At 40.6% G+C, this 15754-nt stretch overlaps 1 protein-coding gene across 2 annotated transcripts in view; it reads left to right on the top strand.

Annotated features, from left to right (window-relative positions):
• MDN1 (midasin AAA ATPase 1) overlaps positions 1-15754 on the top strand; it is a gene marked incomplete at both ends in the record, with an annotated part of 158020 nt that overhangs the window by 25647 nt on the left and 116619 nt on the right. For both annotated transcript variants that reach the window (XM_079716367.1, XM_079716366.1), the window contains 6 exons: positions 2484-2587; positions 4448-4562; positions 8830-9023; positions 9961-10042; positions 12843-12938; positions 14267-14379. In XM_079716367.1, coding sequence (XP_079572493.1) covers positions 2484-2587; positions 4448-4562; positions 8830-9023; positions 9961-10042; positions 12843-12938; positions 14267-14379 — 704 coding nt within the window. The remainder of the gene's footprint in view (positions 1-2483; positions 2588-4447; positions 4563-8829; positions 9024-9960; positions 10043-12842; positions 12939-14266; positions 14380-15754) is intronic.

The following is a 15754-nucleotide window of genomic DNA, read 5'->3' as shown; positions in this document are numbered from 1 at the left end:
GAGACCCAGCTCCCTGGCTATGGCATTTGTAGAGCAGTGGGCTGAGGACAGATGAAAGAAGAGATGATATAATAAGAGCCTGCTTGTCTTTGTTCCATTAAGGAAAATAAACTGGATGTATATTTTTGACTTCAAAAAGATCACTTTTATATGTGTATAAAATTTAGCTATGGAGGCAGTCCATGTTTCTTCTGTATTCTGTAAACTATGACCAAAAAAATGTATTCCAGAATGAAAAAAATCTTCCTTTGGGTAGATTTTCCTGAGATTGGTTTTAATTTTCTTTTACCATGAACCCTAAAGCTACCTGTATATGGACTTTCCCCTCTTGGATTGGAGAGAGAGAGGAGACAGAGATGGGGGAGGGGGAAGGAGAGGTGGGAAAGGTCTTTAGGTTTAGGGAAGTGTATGGGGAAGGAGGGGCTATAAATATGTGTGTGTCTTATGGCACACATATTTTAGAGTCTAGTGAGGTAAAGATGTAATAGGGTTATTGGCTTAGTTTGACCACCATGTTCTAAGATTTTAATGCTCAGTTTTATAGGGCTGGAGACTCAGATTTCTTAAGAAGCCCAGAGCCAAGGATGACTACTACCAATGAGACTTAAAAATAAAACAATTATAAACTACAAGGCCAACTTAAAAGTATTTGTTGAGTCTTAGCGCTTTCTATAGCTCTCTTTCCTGGGCAATTTTTTCAGACATCAGGGTACCTTGGAAGTCATTAGGATTATGAATCATAGAATTTGAGCCAAAGAAGGTAGATGAACATAAAGGATATTTCATTCAGGTCATGATGAAGCCTAGGGATCTATCCCTTTGCCATAGCCAAGTACATTCTTTGATGACCAAGTCCAGATTTCAAGACCAAACTGTTAGTTTCTGTCTTGATCTTCCTTGGGCTACGTCTGGTAAACATCAGAAAATTCTTGTACTTTGAGTTCCATTTTGTGTAGACCATTCCCCTTCTGTTACTATCAGTACATTTGGTTCCAGAGGGTATGCTGTGCAGTTGATTTAAACTTCATCATCATTATAGTGAAGTTGTGTTTATTTTAAAACATACCTGGACCCTTGATTATTATTTTGTTATTTCCAGAACTTCTCAGCTAATTGCTAACTAATTACTATTTTAAGGTAGCTTTTATGGCTTTTATAGGTCTCATTCAGGATGGTTGTCTTTTGTCTCAAGTTTCGGAGTCATCTTGGAGTTGCCCCTATAATATTGTTCCTTTCGTCTCCTAGCCATGTCTGAAATAAGGATGCTTAATAAAATTACCTTGATATTTTAGGACCTTCCTCCTTGGCTCTTTGTTCTTCTTACTGTTTTTTTCTCAAACTTCTATAAACTCACATCCCTTAGACCCATATGTCTAGTCCATACTTTTCTTGAAAAATCTCTACTTGGATCTTCCTTAGCAGGTACAGGTTCAGGATGTTCAAAATGAACCTTACCTGCTCTTTCCTGCAACAGCCTTTCCTGCCACACAATTACCAAGCCAGAATTTTGATGTGTCTCCTTCCTCTAGTCCCGCATTCACTTAGTCTGATATTGCTTAGTACTTTTTCCTTATCTCTTATTCTGTTCCCTCCTAGCCCACTGCCTTATTAGCACAGGCCTTCTTATTTTTATCTATCTGTCGGTCTGTCTAATCTATCCTGCCATCTTACCTTTGTTACCTGAATGGTGCCCTTTATCGCTTCTTTCCCTCCAGGCTGGCTCTCTTTCAGTTTATCTTCCCTATTGTTGCACAGTTCATTTTCTAAAATAAAAAATAGGTTTTTCTCCAGACTAAATCCTCTCAACAACTTCATGAAAAAAATTCAAACTCCTTAGCTCAGCACAGAAGGCCTTTGATCATTTATCTCTGAGCCTAGTATTTTTCCACTACTTCATATGCACGTCCTGCCCTAACCCTAACTGTAAGAGTCCTCTCATGCCATGCTCTTAGGCGTATACATTTTTATCCATTTGAATATTTTTGCCTAGAGTAAATGTACCGTTGCTCTCCCAGCAAGCCAGGCTGATCCCTCCCCATACTTTCAGACTCAGTGAATGTCATTACCTCTAGAATGGCTTCACTGCCCTGCTTCTAAACTACTCCACACTGATCTACAGCCACCCTCTGTCTTCACACATTGTTTTGTACACCCCTTGGGGGTCACACCGGTCATGCTGTATGGTAGTTTGCGTGGCTATTTCCCGTCAGACTCTAGGCTGTAAAGCCTCAGTCATGTCTGGATTTTTCCTGCCTTGCTTGATTCTGGTCCATAGTTGGCACTCAGTGAATGCTGAATGAATAAGTTGCTCTGCTGGAGTGTAGGTGGCTCCAGTATTCCCGCCTGGCATTTGACCCCAGTTCATGCCGTGAGAAGTAAGGTTTCCTTTAAGGACGTGTTCCTCATTTGGTGAGAGGGTTTTTTTGCTTTCTTGTTTGTTACTTCTGTCTTAATAGCTTTATCACTGAGGTTTTGTGATTTAGGTTTCCGTGCTGATCCCTCTCTTGGAGAATGGAGAGCTCTTGATTCCTGGCCAAGGTGACTGTCTGAAAGTGGCTCCTGGATTTCAGTTCTTTGCAACCAGGAGGTATGTCCCATTAACCCTTCTCTTCCCACGATGGAGCCTCTTCCTAAGTCCACATGCTAGAGTGCTGAATACAAAAGTCTTGGAATAGAGTTCTCTGGGCCCATTTTAGGCAAGGTTAGTTAGCAGTGATGACAGATTCAACATTCTCATTCCTGACTTTTTTTTTTAAATTAATTTATTTAATTTTTTTGGCTGTGTTGGGTATTCATTGCTGCACGCAGGCTTTCTCTAGTTGCAGTGAGGGGGGGCTACTCTTCGTTGCGGTGCTCAGCTTCTTACTGTAGTGGCTTCTCTCGTTGTGGAGCATGGGCTCTAGGCACACGGGCTTCAGTAGTTGCAGCACTCAGGCTCAGTAGTTGTGGCTTGCGGGCTCTAGAGCACAGGTTCAGTAGTTGTGACTCACGGGCTTAGTTGCTCCGCGGCGTGTGGGATCTTCCTGGACCAGGGATTGAACCCGTGTCCCCTGCATTGGCAGGCAGGTTCTCAACCACTGCGCCACCAGGGAAGCCCCTTCCTGACTATTTTTAATGGAGATAATTAATTTAGAAAGTAAAAGTGTTTTTTTTCCCCCCACTTAAAAATAAGTAACCAGTCTTAAAAAACTTTGTCTTGTTTTCATGTTTTCAAACATAATCAGAGATGAGACTGTTGTCAGATAGTCCTGGGTTTGAGTCCTGACACTGACACTTTGTACCTCTGTGTACCTTGCTTGACTGATTATGATGGGGCCAATAACACCTACTTTACAACTTGGTGTAAGTTATGAAGGTTAGGTGAAGTGACTAAAGACCTGTCACATAGTAAGTGCCCAGCCATGATGGTGGTGATCATAAAGCCATGTAGACTTCAGGCATTTAAAAAAACTAATTGAATATAAGCATCAACAAAGGAATAAAAGCTAAGCAAACTTAGTATATGTCCCTATCTACTTTTAAAATAATGTGAAGGCAGTGGTTTATTTCCTACTACTTGTCTATAACTGTACAGCTTCTCTAAGGTCTTAAAATGCCCAAGAGTGAAAATAATGCCACATTGTATTTAGTGATTATGTTAGTGTTTACTGTACCTCTGTGAACATTCACTTCCAGATGGAATGCAGAGCTAACAGTTCTAAGGAAGACCTTGCTAGGCCCTGTTAGTTTTAATAGACCCTGATTTTATTCACAGCGATGGTGAAGTCCTTTCCTGCTAGATACATTTCCCAGAAAGTCCTGGTACATCATAGAAGTATGTCACACAAACCTGAGTTCAGTGCTTGGCTTTGCCATTGGTAGTCATAGTTGAGTGAGCAAGGGACACTACTCTCCTTCTCTTCTGTACAGTTCTTCCTTAGAGTTAGAAGAAAAGAAGGGCACCATCCCCTCAGGGCAGTTGTTGTGAAGATTAAATTACATGGGTTAGGTGTAAGCCCATGGCTTGCCCAGAGTATGTGTTTAATGAATATTCCTTCTCTTCTGGGCATGTTAAATAATTTTAGGTACTGTCGCTTTTGGTAATAAGCAGTGAACTTATTTTTGGTGCTATCGGTCTTGGATTAGGTTTTCTTTTTCCTGAAGTTATGTCTTAAGGAAAAGGAGCATGTTGTTGAGTTCAGAACGCCTAATAGGATCATTTGCAGTGATGTGAAAATAACTTGGTTAAAGCCCTATCACTCCCCCTAGGAAAATAGTCAAACCTGGCTTGGTGGCAGCCTTTCGTTGTCATCCTCCCTATAAGCCCAACATAGTGCTGTCTGGCACCAGAAGGAGCTGTGAGTTTTACTCAGATATGAGAGAACGTCTCGCAAGGGATAACCAGGGGCATAATTCAAGATTAAAATTGGGAATTTTGTGTGACTCTGTTTTCCATTCTGAAATACAGACTCTTGAACTGTGGAGGAAATTGGTATCGACCGCTAAATAGTCACGCTACTCTGCTAGACAAATACTGGACCAAAATTTACCTGGATAACATGGATAAAGCAGAACTGAATGAGGTATGGGGTTATTTGAAAGTATCAATGCTTTTCTTTCTTACTCTTCATTATTAAAAGTGTCAGACTTACATGTAAACAGAGGAAATAGCCCAATGAGTCACCAAAATACTCATCACTCTAAATTTAACAGTTGATATGCTGACATTTTACTGTATTAATTTCATCTAGTAGTTTTTATTTGCTAATATATTTGAAAGCAAACCTCATAGCATTTCACCCTTCAATACTCTCATGCGTCTCTAAGGGCATTTCCATATATAACCGTAATGATTATTATACCCAATAAAATGAATAGTAATTCCTCAGTAGCACTTAATTCTCAGGCCATGTTTAAGTTTCCCCAGTTGTCCCCAAAGGCTCTTTTTTATACTAAGTTGTTTTGTAACTAATATCTTTCACACTTCACCACTTCGTGTACATTTTGATCTGGGTATTACTGAACATTGAGATGCCGTATTTTAAAGGTTCTATACATCGCTTTACTCTGTAGTGTCTCAGGTTCTCCGCGAACACTAAGAGGTGTGCCTCCCTTTACCCTGCCAGCCTCCTGTCTACCCTCAGACCTACCTCCTCACGTGGGAGGCGTCCTGACTTCCAACGTTTCATCTTGGAGAGCAGCAAATAAAGCATTGTCAGTGATCATTCAGTCATGGCAGGGGTGCTTTCCTCTTTCTTGGTATAAGTGTTTGGATACATAAGTGGCACCAGACAACCTTTTCCAATATTTTATCTAGCATTTAGGTATTTACTAGCAGAGGGGTTTTCAGAGTTCACCGATTACTGGGTAAACCTCGATAGTATAGTCTCTAAGAAGCCTTGCCTTGATGGTGTGATTTTATAACTCTACAGCCTGTTTTACACTTGTGAGTTTCTCATCTCACCCTAGTTCCCAGCTGTGTATTTGTGTGTCCTGTATGTCTTTCTTTTCCCCTCTTGCCGCCCTCAGCTATAAGCTCCTCCAGTAACTTAACTCACTCCGTGCCTGGCGCTTTGTAAATGTTTGTTGTATTGCTCTGTCGTAGTGTTCCTCTTCCTTTTGCTGTTGTAGACCTTTAAATGTTTTGTTTTCAGACTTAAATTGTGAGTCTTTTCTTTAAAGGAGAGGGCTGAGGTTCACATTCAGGTGTAATTCATTGGGGATTGAGAGGATGAGAAGAACATTTGACGGCCACTCTGTTCTTACTGTATTCTGTACTTGAAGGATGAGCCAGAGCTCCTCCTTCCACTCCTGCCTCGATCAGCACTGTGCCCCTCTGCTCACCGCAAGTGCGACAGGAGCACACACCTCCTCGCTTCAGTGACCTAGGTCATATGTAGGTAGCTGACTTTCAGAAGCTCACTGGTTATTTTTTTTTTTTCCTCCCCCGCCCCTTTCAGATGTCCCACATTTATTCCTAGAACCCAACGCTGCTCAGCTCCTGGATTTGGAAAGAGAATTAATTTGTCTGAAATTATCAAAATGAAAACAGATATTATGAACCCTGCTACTTTGAACAATTGTACATATTTGTCTGACATTCCGACTTATTCTCAACATCCTCTCCTTTGCCCGACCCTCAGTCATTTCCAGTCTCCTTCAGGACTAAGGCTGGAGACTGAGTTATTAAAGGGTGAAAGGAGGGTGAGCTTTCCTTTTTCTCCTGAAGTTCAAGATTTGTTATTTGTACTATTTCTAATACTAGTTGAACAGCACAGAGGTTACAGAGGGAATACATCAAGGAGGCCCACTTAACAATGAGAAATATTAAGCAGTTAAATCTTGCAGCGAATGTGTCCCCTACAATGTTAACATGCAAAAAGCTCACTGGTTATTTTTAAGCTTCTGGACTTACTAATCCTAATAACACTCTCCTAAATAAATGACTGGTAGCTAAAAACCTTGTGTGTATTACTTAGGAAATAAAATAATCTCCTATGCCGACCTCACGGGGAACACAAGGAACTGCACTTCTGTTGCTGCCAACCACAGCCGTTTTATGCTTAGAAAGACTGGCTTTGACTTGCTGCTGGAATATCAAATTACACTTCAAAAAACAAGCTCTTTACATAATGCTAGTCTCATACCTAGTCAGTTTTGGGAACTTACCCCTAGCAGTTTCTCACACCTCGTCTCCCCCATACACCTTGAATGTGCCCTGATGCCTCACGTGCTGGCACCAGAGATGGCCTGCTTTCTCTGCCGGCAGTCCCCTCTCACAGTCACCAGCGACCTCTGCCAGGTGCCTCTCCTGCTCTGTGAAACCTTCCCGGGTCTCCCAAGCAGAGCCGACCATGCTGTCCTTTGGGCTGCAAGCTTGCTTTTGCTTTCATATCTGCTGCTTATATTAGGGGGAGTTTCTCGAGGACGGGTTCCATTCCTTATTTTGTTTTGTTTCTCTGTCCCTGGAATAGTGCCTGCTACAAAGTAGGTACTTAATAAATGTTTATTAAAGGAATGAATCTCCAAAATACATATCAAATTGATAACCATATCATGTTAGATTAGTTTATTATGTGATATTGTGTTTAAATTTTGACATTCATGTTAATAACAAAAGATGTTTTTTTTTTTTTTTTTTTTTTTTTTTTTTTTTTTTTTTTTTTTTTTTTTGCGGTAGGCGGGCCTCTCACTGTTGTGGCCTCTCCCCTTGCGGAGCACAGGCTCCGGAGCACAGGCTCAGTGGCCATGGCTCACGGGCCCAGCCGCTCCGCGGCATGTGGGATCCTCCCAGACCGGGGCACGAACCCGTGTCCCCTGCATCGGCAGGCGGACTCTCAACCACTGCGCCACCAGGGAAGCCCCAAAAGATGTTTTTTGACTAAGATAGAAAATGACTAATTGGTTGGTACATATAAATCTCTATTCAGAACTTTTTTTTCCAAATAACTGAGCCCTTACTAAAGTGTTAAACCTAACAGAAATTTTTTTCAAGTAAAAACAGCTTTTTTTTTTTTCACCTTGATCATAAATATACATGCTCATATGATGGAATTACTACTCAGCAATAAAATAGAATGAACTACTGATACATACAGTAATGTCTGGACGAATTTCAAAAACGTTATGCTGAGTAAGAGAAACCGAACTACACACTACATCCCATATGATTCCGTGTATATGATAGATTTGAAAGCAAAACTGTATAGAGATCTGAATCAGGTGCAAGATTCCAGGGATGGGGATGTGGAGGAAGGGAGTGATGACAAAAGGGAACATTTTGTTTTAGGGGTGATGCAAATAAGTATATTTTGTTTATGGTAGCCAGGGTCCACAAATATATGGGCAATTTTGAAAATGTTCCCTCCGTACACAAAAAATGTATATTCTGTATTTGAAAGATCCACATGTGTATCCATTAAATTGAATTTGTTGATTTTATTATTCTCTTTTTCTGTCCTTAATTTTCAATACATCTGAAATATGTTTTCAATAATATTTGTTGTAAAATCCTCCAGTTCAAAAAAAAATATGAAGAAATAAAAATCTCTGAGATCTACCACTTGATGACACCGTTAAAAGATTTTAGTGGACCTTACAACTTTAATGTATACAAAATATGTTGATATTTCATATATAAATTGGAATCGTGATATACTTCTCAATTTAAATGTATTAGGGTGTAATATTTCTAATATATACATGGTATTTTTCTTCCTTCCCAAGTAGACTTGACTTAGCAAATCCATATCATAAGAGTGTTGAACCAATATTATGGGCACCAAGTATTATACTGCACAAAATTCTTAATAGTTACCAAAGTGAATTGGACTAGATCTTTTGCTTGTTAAATTCTGTTGTCTGATAAAAACTACTTTTTATCAGGACTTAACACTAGCTCCTTTTACTGTGACTTGCTTTAAAAAACTTTCCTTTTCCCATTAACTGCTTCTTATTTGCTTTTGTCTGAGAAATGACTTAATGACTGTACTAGAATTGTGTTTAAAAAATTAGAGTGCATATTACTTGAAGGATACTTCAATGAGTAAGTGCCTGGGACTTGGTTGCCTATGTTGCTTGAGACTCCTTTCCCATCTAGCTTCTATACCCTAAGCTGTGTGATAGGTGGTGAGATTGCCAGATAACTGAGTTCTGGGCAGGAAAAAGTCATGGTCTTTGAGGGGTGGGAGGTATGGGTGAGGGTGGAAGTTGTTATACTTGGTTAAGATGACAGATTTCTTAGAAAAATTCATTTTTGGTTGACTAGTGTCAGCAGCAGTTTATGTGTGCTTTTAAAAATCACTCTGTTTGCTGCTAAATTTTCTTTGCTTTCTTTTCTCCCTCTGTCAGGTTCTTCAAAATAGATATCCCAGCTTATCGGTAGCAGTTGATCACCTGCTTGACATTTACATCCAGCTTACTGGAGAGAAACATCACCCTCTGAGTGATAGTTCTGTTGGAGGGGAACAGGCACCCGAGGAAGTTTCAGAAACCAGATGGGAACACAAAAGACTAAGCCTTGAGGGGAGAGAATTGTCTCTCAGGTACTGGGCTAAACACTTTTGGTATTTTAAAAACTGCTTCCCTCAGAAGTTCTTAGCAGCTAGAACTGAGTGGTTACAAGAAGTCAGGTTTTGAAATTAGACGTTTGGGCTGCTTCATAGTGTTCAGTCCCTTTTTGAGATCTATAGTTACTGAATGGGAAGGCTTATGAAGGTAACATTATGTTAACTTTAACAAATAACTTTTTTCTTCCAGTTTTATTGAGATGTAATTGACACAGCACTGTATAAGTTTATGGCATATAGCATAATGATTACATACATCATGAAATGATCACTGTAATAAGTTCAGTGAACATCTGTCATCTCATAGGTACAAAATTAAAGAAACAGTAAAAAAAAATTTTTTTTCTTGTGATGAGAACTCTTAACTTTTCATATATAACATACAGCAGCGTTAATTGTACTTATGTTGTACGTTATATCCCTAGGACTTACTTATAACTGGAAGTTTAGCAGATAACTTTAAAAGCCAAAGTTGGGCATAGTTACTGACATAGCTCTTTCACTGGATGTCCTTTTGTGACACTTGGGGTCTCAAAAGACTCTTGGGTTTTGCTCTGTATAGTGAGTTCCATGCCTTTGCGCTTCGTTCTCAGTGGTTGACTTGCCCTTTGAGAAATGAGAATTAGGTGTGGGCAACTCCCCTCAGTTTGCTCTGAGAATTAATTGCTCCCTGTCTCCTGCTACCTTGTCTGGCATGGATGGGGAGAAGTGAGTTCTAGGTCACTTCCTGGTAGGATAGGGACTGGGACCACTCATTCTTTTTCCTGACACTGTTTATCTTCTGTTGCCAGAAAAAAAGGAGAGTCTTTGTTGTCAGGTGTCCCCAGACCTAAGTAAGCTCTGATGCCTTTGATGTCTTTGGCCTATGGTCTTTTATTTCTTGCCCCCCGCCCCCCCCCCTTTTTTTTTAAAGGGATCTGCTGAATTGGTGTAATAGGATTGCCCACAGCTTTGACAGTCTGTCTTCATCAGCATCATTAAATATTTTTCAAGAGGTAAGATACAGTCTTCCTGCTTGTTTCTCTGCGCTCTTTAAGGCTGTTGATTTCCACTGTTATTTTCTGTCTTGACTGCTATCAAAAAGTTTTTCTTTTGTGTAGGTACTGTTTATTATCCTTAGCTACTTAAAACTGAACTAGTGTTGCCTTAAAACTAATTGGGCATAATAAATGTTTTGTGGTTTTTGAAACAGGTTACTACTAATTTGAAATAAGTATAGTTTGAATTAGAGTAAAACAGATACAGTACTGAAATGAAAGCTTAAATGAAAAGAAAGTCTCCCAGGTGATAATACTGTTATAATATAACGTGTTTCTAAGATCTTTAGTATTTATTTCTCTATATAATTTCTTAGTCTAGTTGATAGAATTATATTTGTCTTATCCCACCACTAGCCTCAGTAGGGCCTTGTTGACTTTAGTCCAGAGAAATTTACGTGGGATTTGTAAAGTACATCCTTGTGTGCTGGACGTGGGAGGGAAGCTCTATTGAACTGTAGCTCTGCCACATTCGGTAGAACAGAGAGAGATTTATTCCCGCCTGCTTAAGAATAAAGTGATGCTGCCTGAAGATCTCTGGGCTGTTAAAACATTAACCCATTTTGACTATAAAGTGTTCTGGTTTCTGTCAGCTAGGACTGAGGAGAGAATAGTGACCCATTTTGGTTAGCAGTTTCTCTCTGTGTTTGGTTAACTTACTTTGAGGAGAAAGAACCCACATTTGGAGCACACACTTAAGCCGGCCGAACTCTGAAGTGCTGTGTGCCAGTCCTTTAATCCTCTCCTCTCCATTGAAATTTCCTTTGCATTCTCCTACATTTCTGATCTTTCTTACAGGTAACCTTGTTTTGTACTTTTCTTTATTTTATTTTATTTTAAAATTTTTATTTTATTTATTTATTTTTGGCTGCATTGGGTCTTTGTTGCTGTGTGCAGGCTTTCTCTAGTTGTGGTGAGCGGGGGCTACTCTTCGTTGCGGTGCACGGGCTTCTCATTGCGGTGGCTTCTCTTGTTGCAGAGCCCGGGCTCTAGGCGCCCGGACTTCAGGAGTCGTGGCTTGCGGGCTCTGGAACGCAGGCTCAGTAGTCGTGGCGCGCGGGCTTAGTTGCTCCGCAGCATGTGGGATCTTCCCGGACCAGGAATCGATCACGTGTCCCCTGCACTGACAGGCGGATTCTCAACCACTGCGCCACCAGGGAAGTCCCCCCAGTACTGTTAATACCCTGATGTATCTCCTTCTACACCCTTTTCTATGGGAATGGGATTAAGAACTTTTTTACTGTGTGAGAACCCTCCCCCCACACACACACATACCCTTGAAGAGATCAGGCCAGTTGTTTTACAGAATGTTTCACCTTCTGGCTTTATCTGGTTGCTTCTTCACTGCTTTGACACCAACTGGTGTCCTGCAATTCAGTTCAGTTTTGATACTGACTACCTGGAGTTAGTGTAGACCCCACAGTTTCAAGGGCTCAGTCCTCCGCAAGGCTGCCCCACTTTAGACTCTAGCCGCAAGTCTCAGACGCCCACCCACACTTAGGACCTATCAGCTGTCAATTCAGGGGTTCCCACAGCTTCCTCAGGTACAGTAATCACCTCACAGAACTCATTGGAAGCTCTGTACTCACCATATAGGTCACAGTTTTATTATAAAAAATATAACTCAAGAACAGTCAAATGGAAGAGACACATAGGGCAGGGTTTCAGGAGTCTGAGCACAGGCACTCCTGTGGAGTCAGGGTGTGCCACCTTCCTGGTACATCACTTTGTCACCAACCAGAAGCTCTCTAAGCTTTGGATGTCCAGTGTTTGATTGGGGTCTTATTCTGACATTGGCTATTCGATTGAACTCGGTCTCCATCCCCTCCCCTCCTCCAGAGGTTGGAGATGGAGCTGGAAGTTGCAACCCTTGGTCTTTCTGGCCTGGCCAGAAACTATCTAAGGGCCCATCAGGAGTTACCTTGCTTAGCATAATAAACCTGGTAAGGTCCATAAGGGCTCCAGTAAATAACAAAAGACACTCCTTACTCCTGGTAATTCCAAGAATTTTTGAAGCTCTGTGTAAGGAATTAGGGACAAAACTAGATACATTCTTTTTTAAATGCTTGCATGAAGTTTATTGATATATTACACTTGGTGGCAGCAGAGCCAGATATATTCTTTGTTTTGCCATACTCGTGTCCTTTCCCTTGTTATTTTATCTGTCTTTCTTGTAAATAGAAGTTTAACAAAATGCTTGATGTATTCAAATTCAGTTTTTGTGGGGTAGAATCCATTTGGTGGTGATACGTACTTTATATTTCATTATAGCAGAAGACATGTATCTTGTTGGCCTATCAGTAGTTGCTAAAATTAAGTACTGGGTTAGGGTAATGACAGTGTAATCCCTTTATTGCACACCAGGAGTCTCCCTTTACATCTAGAAAGCAATCTTTTGGTGTTACCTCCACTGTCTGGAAGTCGTTTCCCCCCACGGAACCATATACCCAAGGATTAATGCTGATTGCTATTATTACCTGAATTTTGGATTTGCAAACTGAGGCGTTTGTGTGTGTTTTCCTGGTTAACCAGTATTTTGATAGTAAAGCCTTCACATTTTTTGGTGTCCTGTCTCTGTTATGGTAAGGTCCTTTGAGTCTAGGGTTAGTACTTTATTTGTATTCTCCTTAGTCTTACTTGCAGAAAAGTTCTGCTGGATTTTATGTTCCTCCCTTTTTTTGTGGCCTGGATAGTGATGCTCTGTTATTAATGTATTATTTTAAAAATCAGTTGGCATTTACCTTGGTTATTTTAATAGGCTCTGGACTGTTTCACAGCAATGCTTTCTAAGCAGACAAGCAAACTGAAAATGGCAGAAGTCATTGGAAGCAAGTTGAACATTTCCAAGAAAAAGGTATGTAATGCTATTTTTACTTCCCTCTTGAAAGGAAGCTGGGATATTTAGCTTAATTGCTGACCTCTGGTCCTTACCTGGAACAGGTTTTGCAAATAACAGCCTCCTCTGTCATAGTTGGTAGTTTCATTGCTGCCTCTCATGGGCATAAAACTCACTGTCTCATGGATAAGTACTTCTCCTTGTGTTCCACGTTCTTAGAGTGAGCTGCCTTGCATCGTTTTTCACACGCACGCCTTTTTCTCCAGTGCTTAAGGAGCATGTTATTCTGTAGGTTGTGGTTTCAGGACTGGAACCATGTCTTAGTAACACCTTTGTCTGTAGTTCTGTGCACAATTAGATTTTTTCCAACTTTTTATAGTTAATATCGTCAAACATCAAAAAAGTTGAAAAGTGTTAGTGAACACCTGTATACCCACTACTTAGGTTCACTGCTGATACTGTTAATATTTGCCTTTCCTGTTTTATATCAAAATATGTACTTCCGGAGGAGAGAGCCTTTCGGCAATGGCGTTGGTAGCTGGAGAAATGTCTGGGGCTCATCTAGAGGCAGATATTTGGCGTTCCCAAATGGATGATGACTCAAAAAAGCCTTAGTCAGGAACCGAGATGGTTAGAGGTGTTCCTTAGGTGTATGAAACTATCGGGATGGTTTTGGCTGCAGGTAACAGAGCACCTACTAAAAGGGGCTGAAGTAATAAGTATGTTAATTGTAGGAGACAAGAGAAATGAGACGACCATGACTGGCTTAGGTTGGTCAGTATTCAGCCCCTTTGGCTGAAGAGGACTTTACCTTCCCTGGGCAATTTGCCCCTTTTACTCCTACCCCAAACCCTGAGCGAAATCTTGGTTCTTTGAGTTAGTGATGAGAATAAGGCTGATGGGTACGTGTCCTGAGCCTCTGTCACAGCTTCTCTTTCTGCTTTGGCTGTCGTCAGATGTATCATGGTTTATTCACGTGACTGTTTCCTGCATTATGTTAGAAATTTAAAGCAGAGGAAAGCATAGAGGAAGAAAAATTACTTTGATTTTTTTTCTTTTAGGAGTAGAACTTGCTGCGCACTGTGTTCACTTCATATAGGTAGATAGAGGCTCATTTGAATGAATAAAAAGTACTGTTACAGGGAAGCATTCATGATCAGTGTTTTTAAAAACGTAAACTTGGAGAATTTCAAAAAATATAATTAAAAGCTAACTTACCTATCTTGGAAACCCGAAAATGCCTCTTAGTAGAGGGCCTGTTAGAGGAGCACAGTAAGCTTCACGGGTGAGAAGTATTTGACGAGCATGCAGAATTTTACTCAGGTAAAATCTTCCCCCTCCCATAGGCTGAATTCTTCTGTCAACTTTATAAACCAGAAATTGTGATCAACGAGCTAGATGTGCAAGTAGGTCGAGTGCGGCTTCTACGGAAACAAAGTGAGGCTGTCCACATACAGAGGTAAACAGGGTTCCAAACCGATCTGAGCACTGTGGGGTCGTTGGGAAATTGATAGAAGGAATGTCTGGTCCAGCCCCTTATCTTTGAGTAAAACATGTCAGAACTGTGATCTCTCCAGTATACTAGACAGTAAGGAGCAGTGACTTCCCAAAATGTGTTCTGTGAAACTAGATGTTAGTAGGTGGAGGAGGTGATGAGGGTCATTAGAGACTTGGGACTAGCAAAGGTGTATCTTTGATTTTATTCATTGTAGTGTATTCAGTGAAGTAAGCATCACCTGGAGGTCAGGCTTGGTCCTAACATTAGTCTGTTAATCCCTTGAGGGCTGGAATTGTATACGTTTCTGAGATTTATTAAAGTTATTTATTAAATATTTGCTATATGCCTAACGTTGTACTGAGTACCTTTTTGCATGTTTTCTCATGTAGTGCTTATAGTAAGCCTATGAATTAATGTGTGTTAGTGTCCTTAGGGCTCTCCTAACAAATTACCATAAACTTGATGGCCTAAAACAGCAGGCATTTATTTTCAGTTCTGAAGGCTGGAAGGCTGAAACCAAGGTATTGGCGGGGCCACACTACCTCTGAAGACTCTTGCCTCTTCCTGGCTTCTGCTGGCTCCCAGCAATCTTCGGTGTTTCTTGCCTTGTAGCTGCATCAATCCAATCTCTGATGCCATTGTCATATGGTCTTCTTCCCTGTGTGTATTTCTTTGTGTCTCTAAATTTCTCTTTCTTTATAAGGACACCAGCCATTGGATTTAAGATTGACCCTTAAATCCAGTGTGATACGCTTTTAATCTTATTATACCTGTGAAGAGCTTTTTTCCAAATAAAGTCACATTCACCGGTTCTCAGTAGACATGAATTTGGGGGGAACAATTCAACCCACTACGGCTAGTAACTGTTGTTATCCAGATTTTGCAAGTTAGGAAACCGAGGCTAAGAGAGGTTAAGTCATTTGCGCAAGATGACATAGGTAGTACAGATGTTTTATCTTATTGGTGTTTTGAATTTCCAGAGCCTAGTGAAGTAGCAGTTACGTAAATGCTCCACGTATGTAGAATGAATGAATTCTGCAATTCATATGTTGTAAGGACATCTGTTATAGCAGTGGTCCTCAACCTTTTTTGGCACCAGGGACCGGTTTCGGGGAAGACACTTTTTCCACGGATGGGGTTGGCGGGGGGTAATTTCGGGATGATTCAAGCACATTACATTTGTTGTGCACTTTATTTCTATTATTATTACATTATAGTATATAATGAAATAATTAATACAACTCACCATAATGCAGAATCAGTGGGAGCCCTGACCTTGTTTTCCTGCAACTGGATGGTCCCATCTGGGGGCGATGGGAGACAGTGACACCCGAAA

This window comes from Hyperoodon ampullatus (genome assembly GCF_949752795.1).
Source record: "Hyperoodon ampullatus genome assembly, chromosome: 12".
In the NCBI taxonomy this organism is placed as follows: domain Eukaryota; kingdom Metazoa; phylum Chordata; class Mammalia; order Artiodactyla; family Ziphiidae; genus Hyperoodon; species Hyperoodon ampullatus.
The sequence above is the reverse complement of the archived record's forward strand: the minus strand, read 5'-3'. Positions and strand labels throughout refer to the sequence as shown.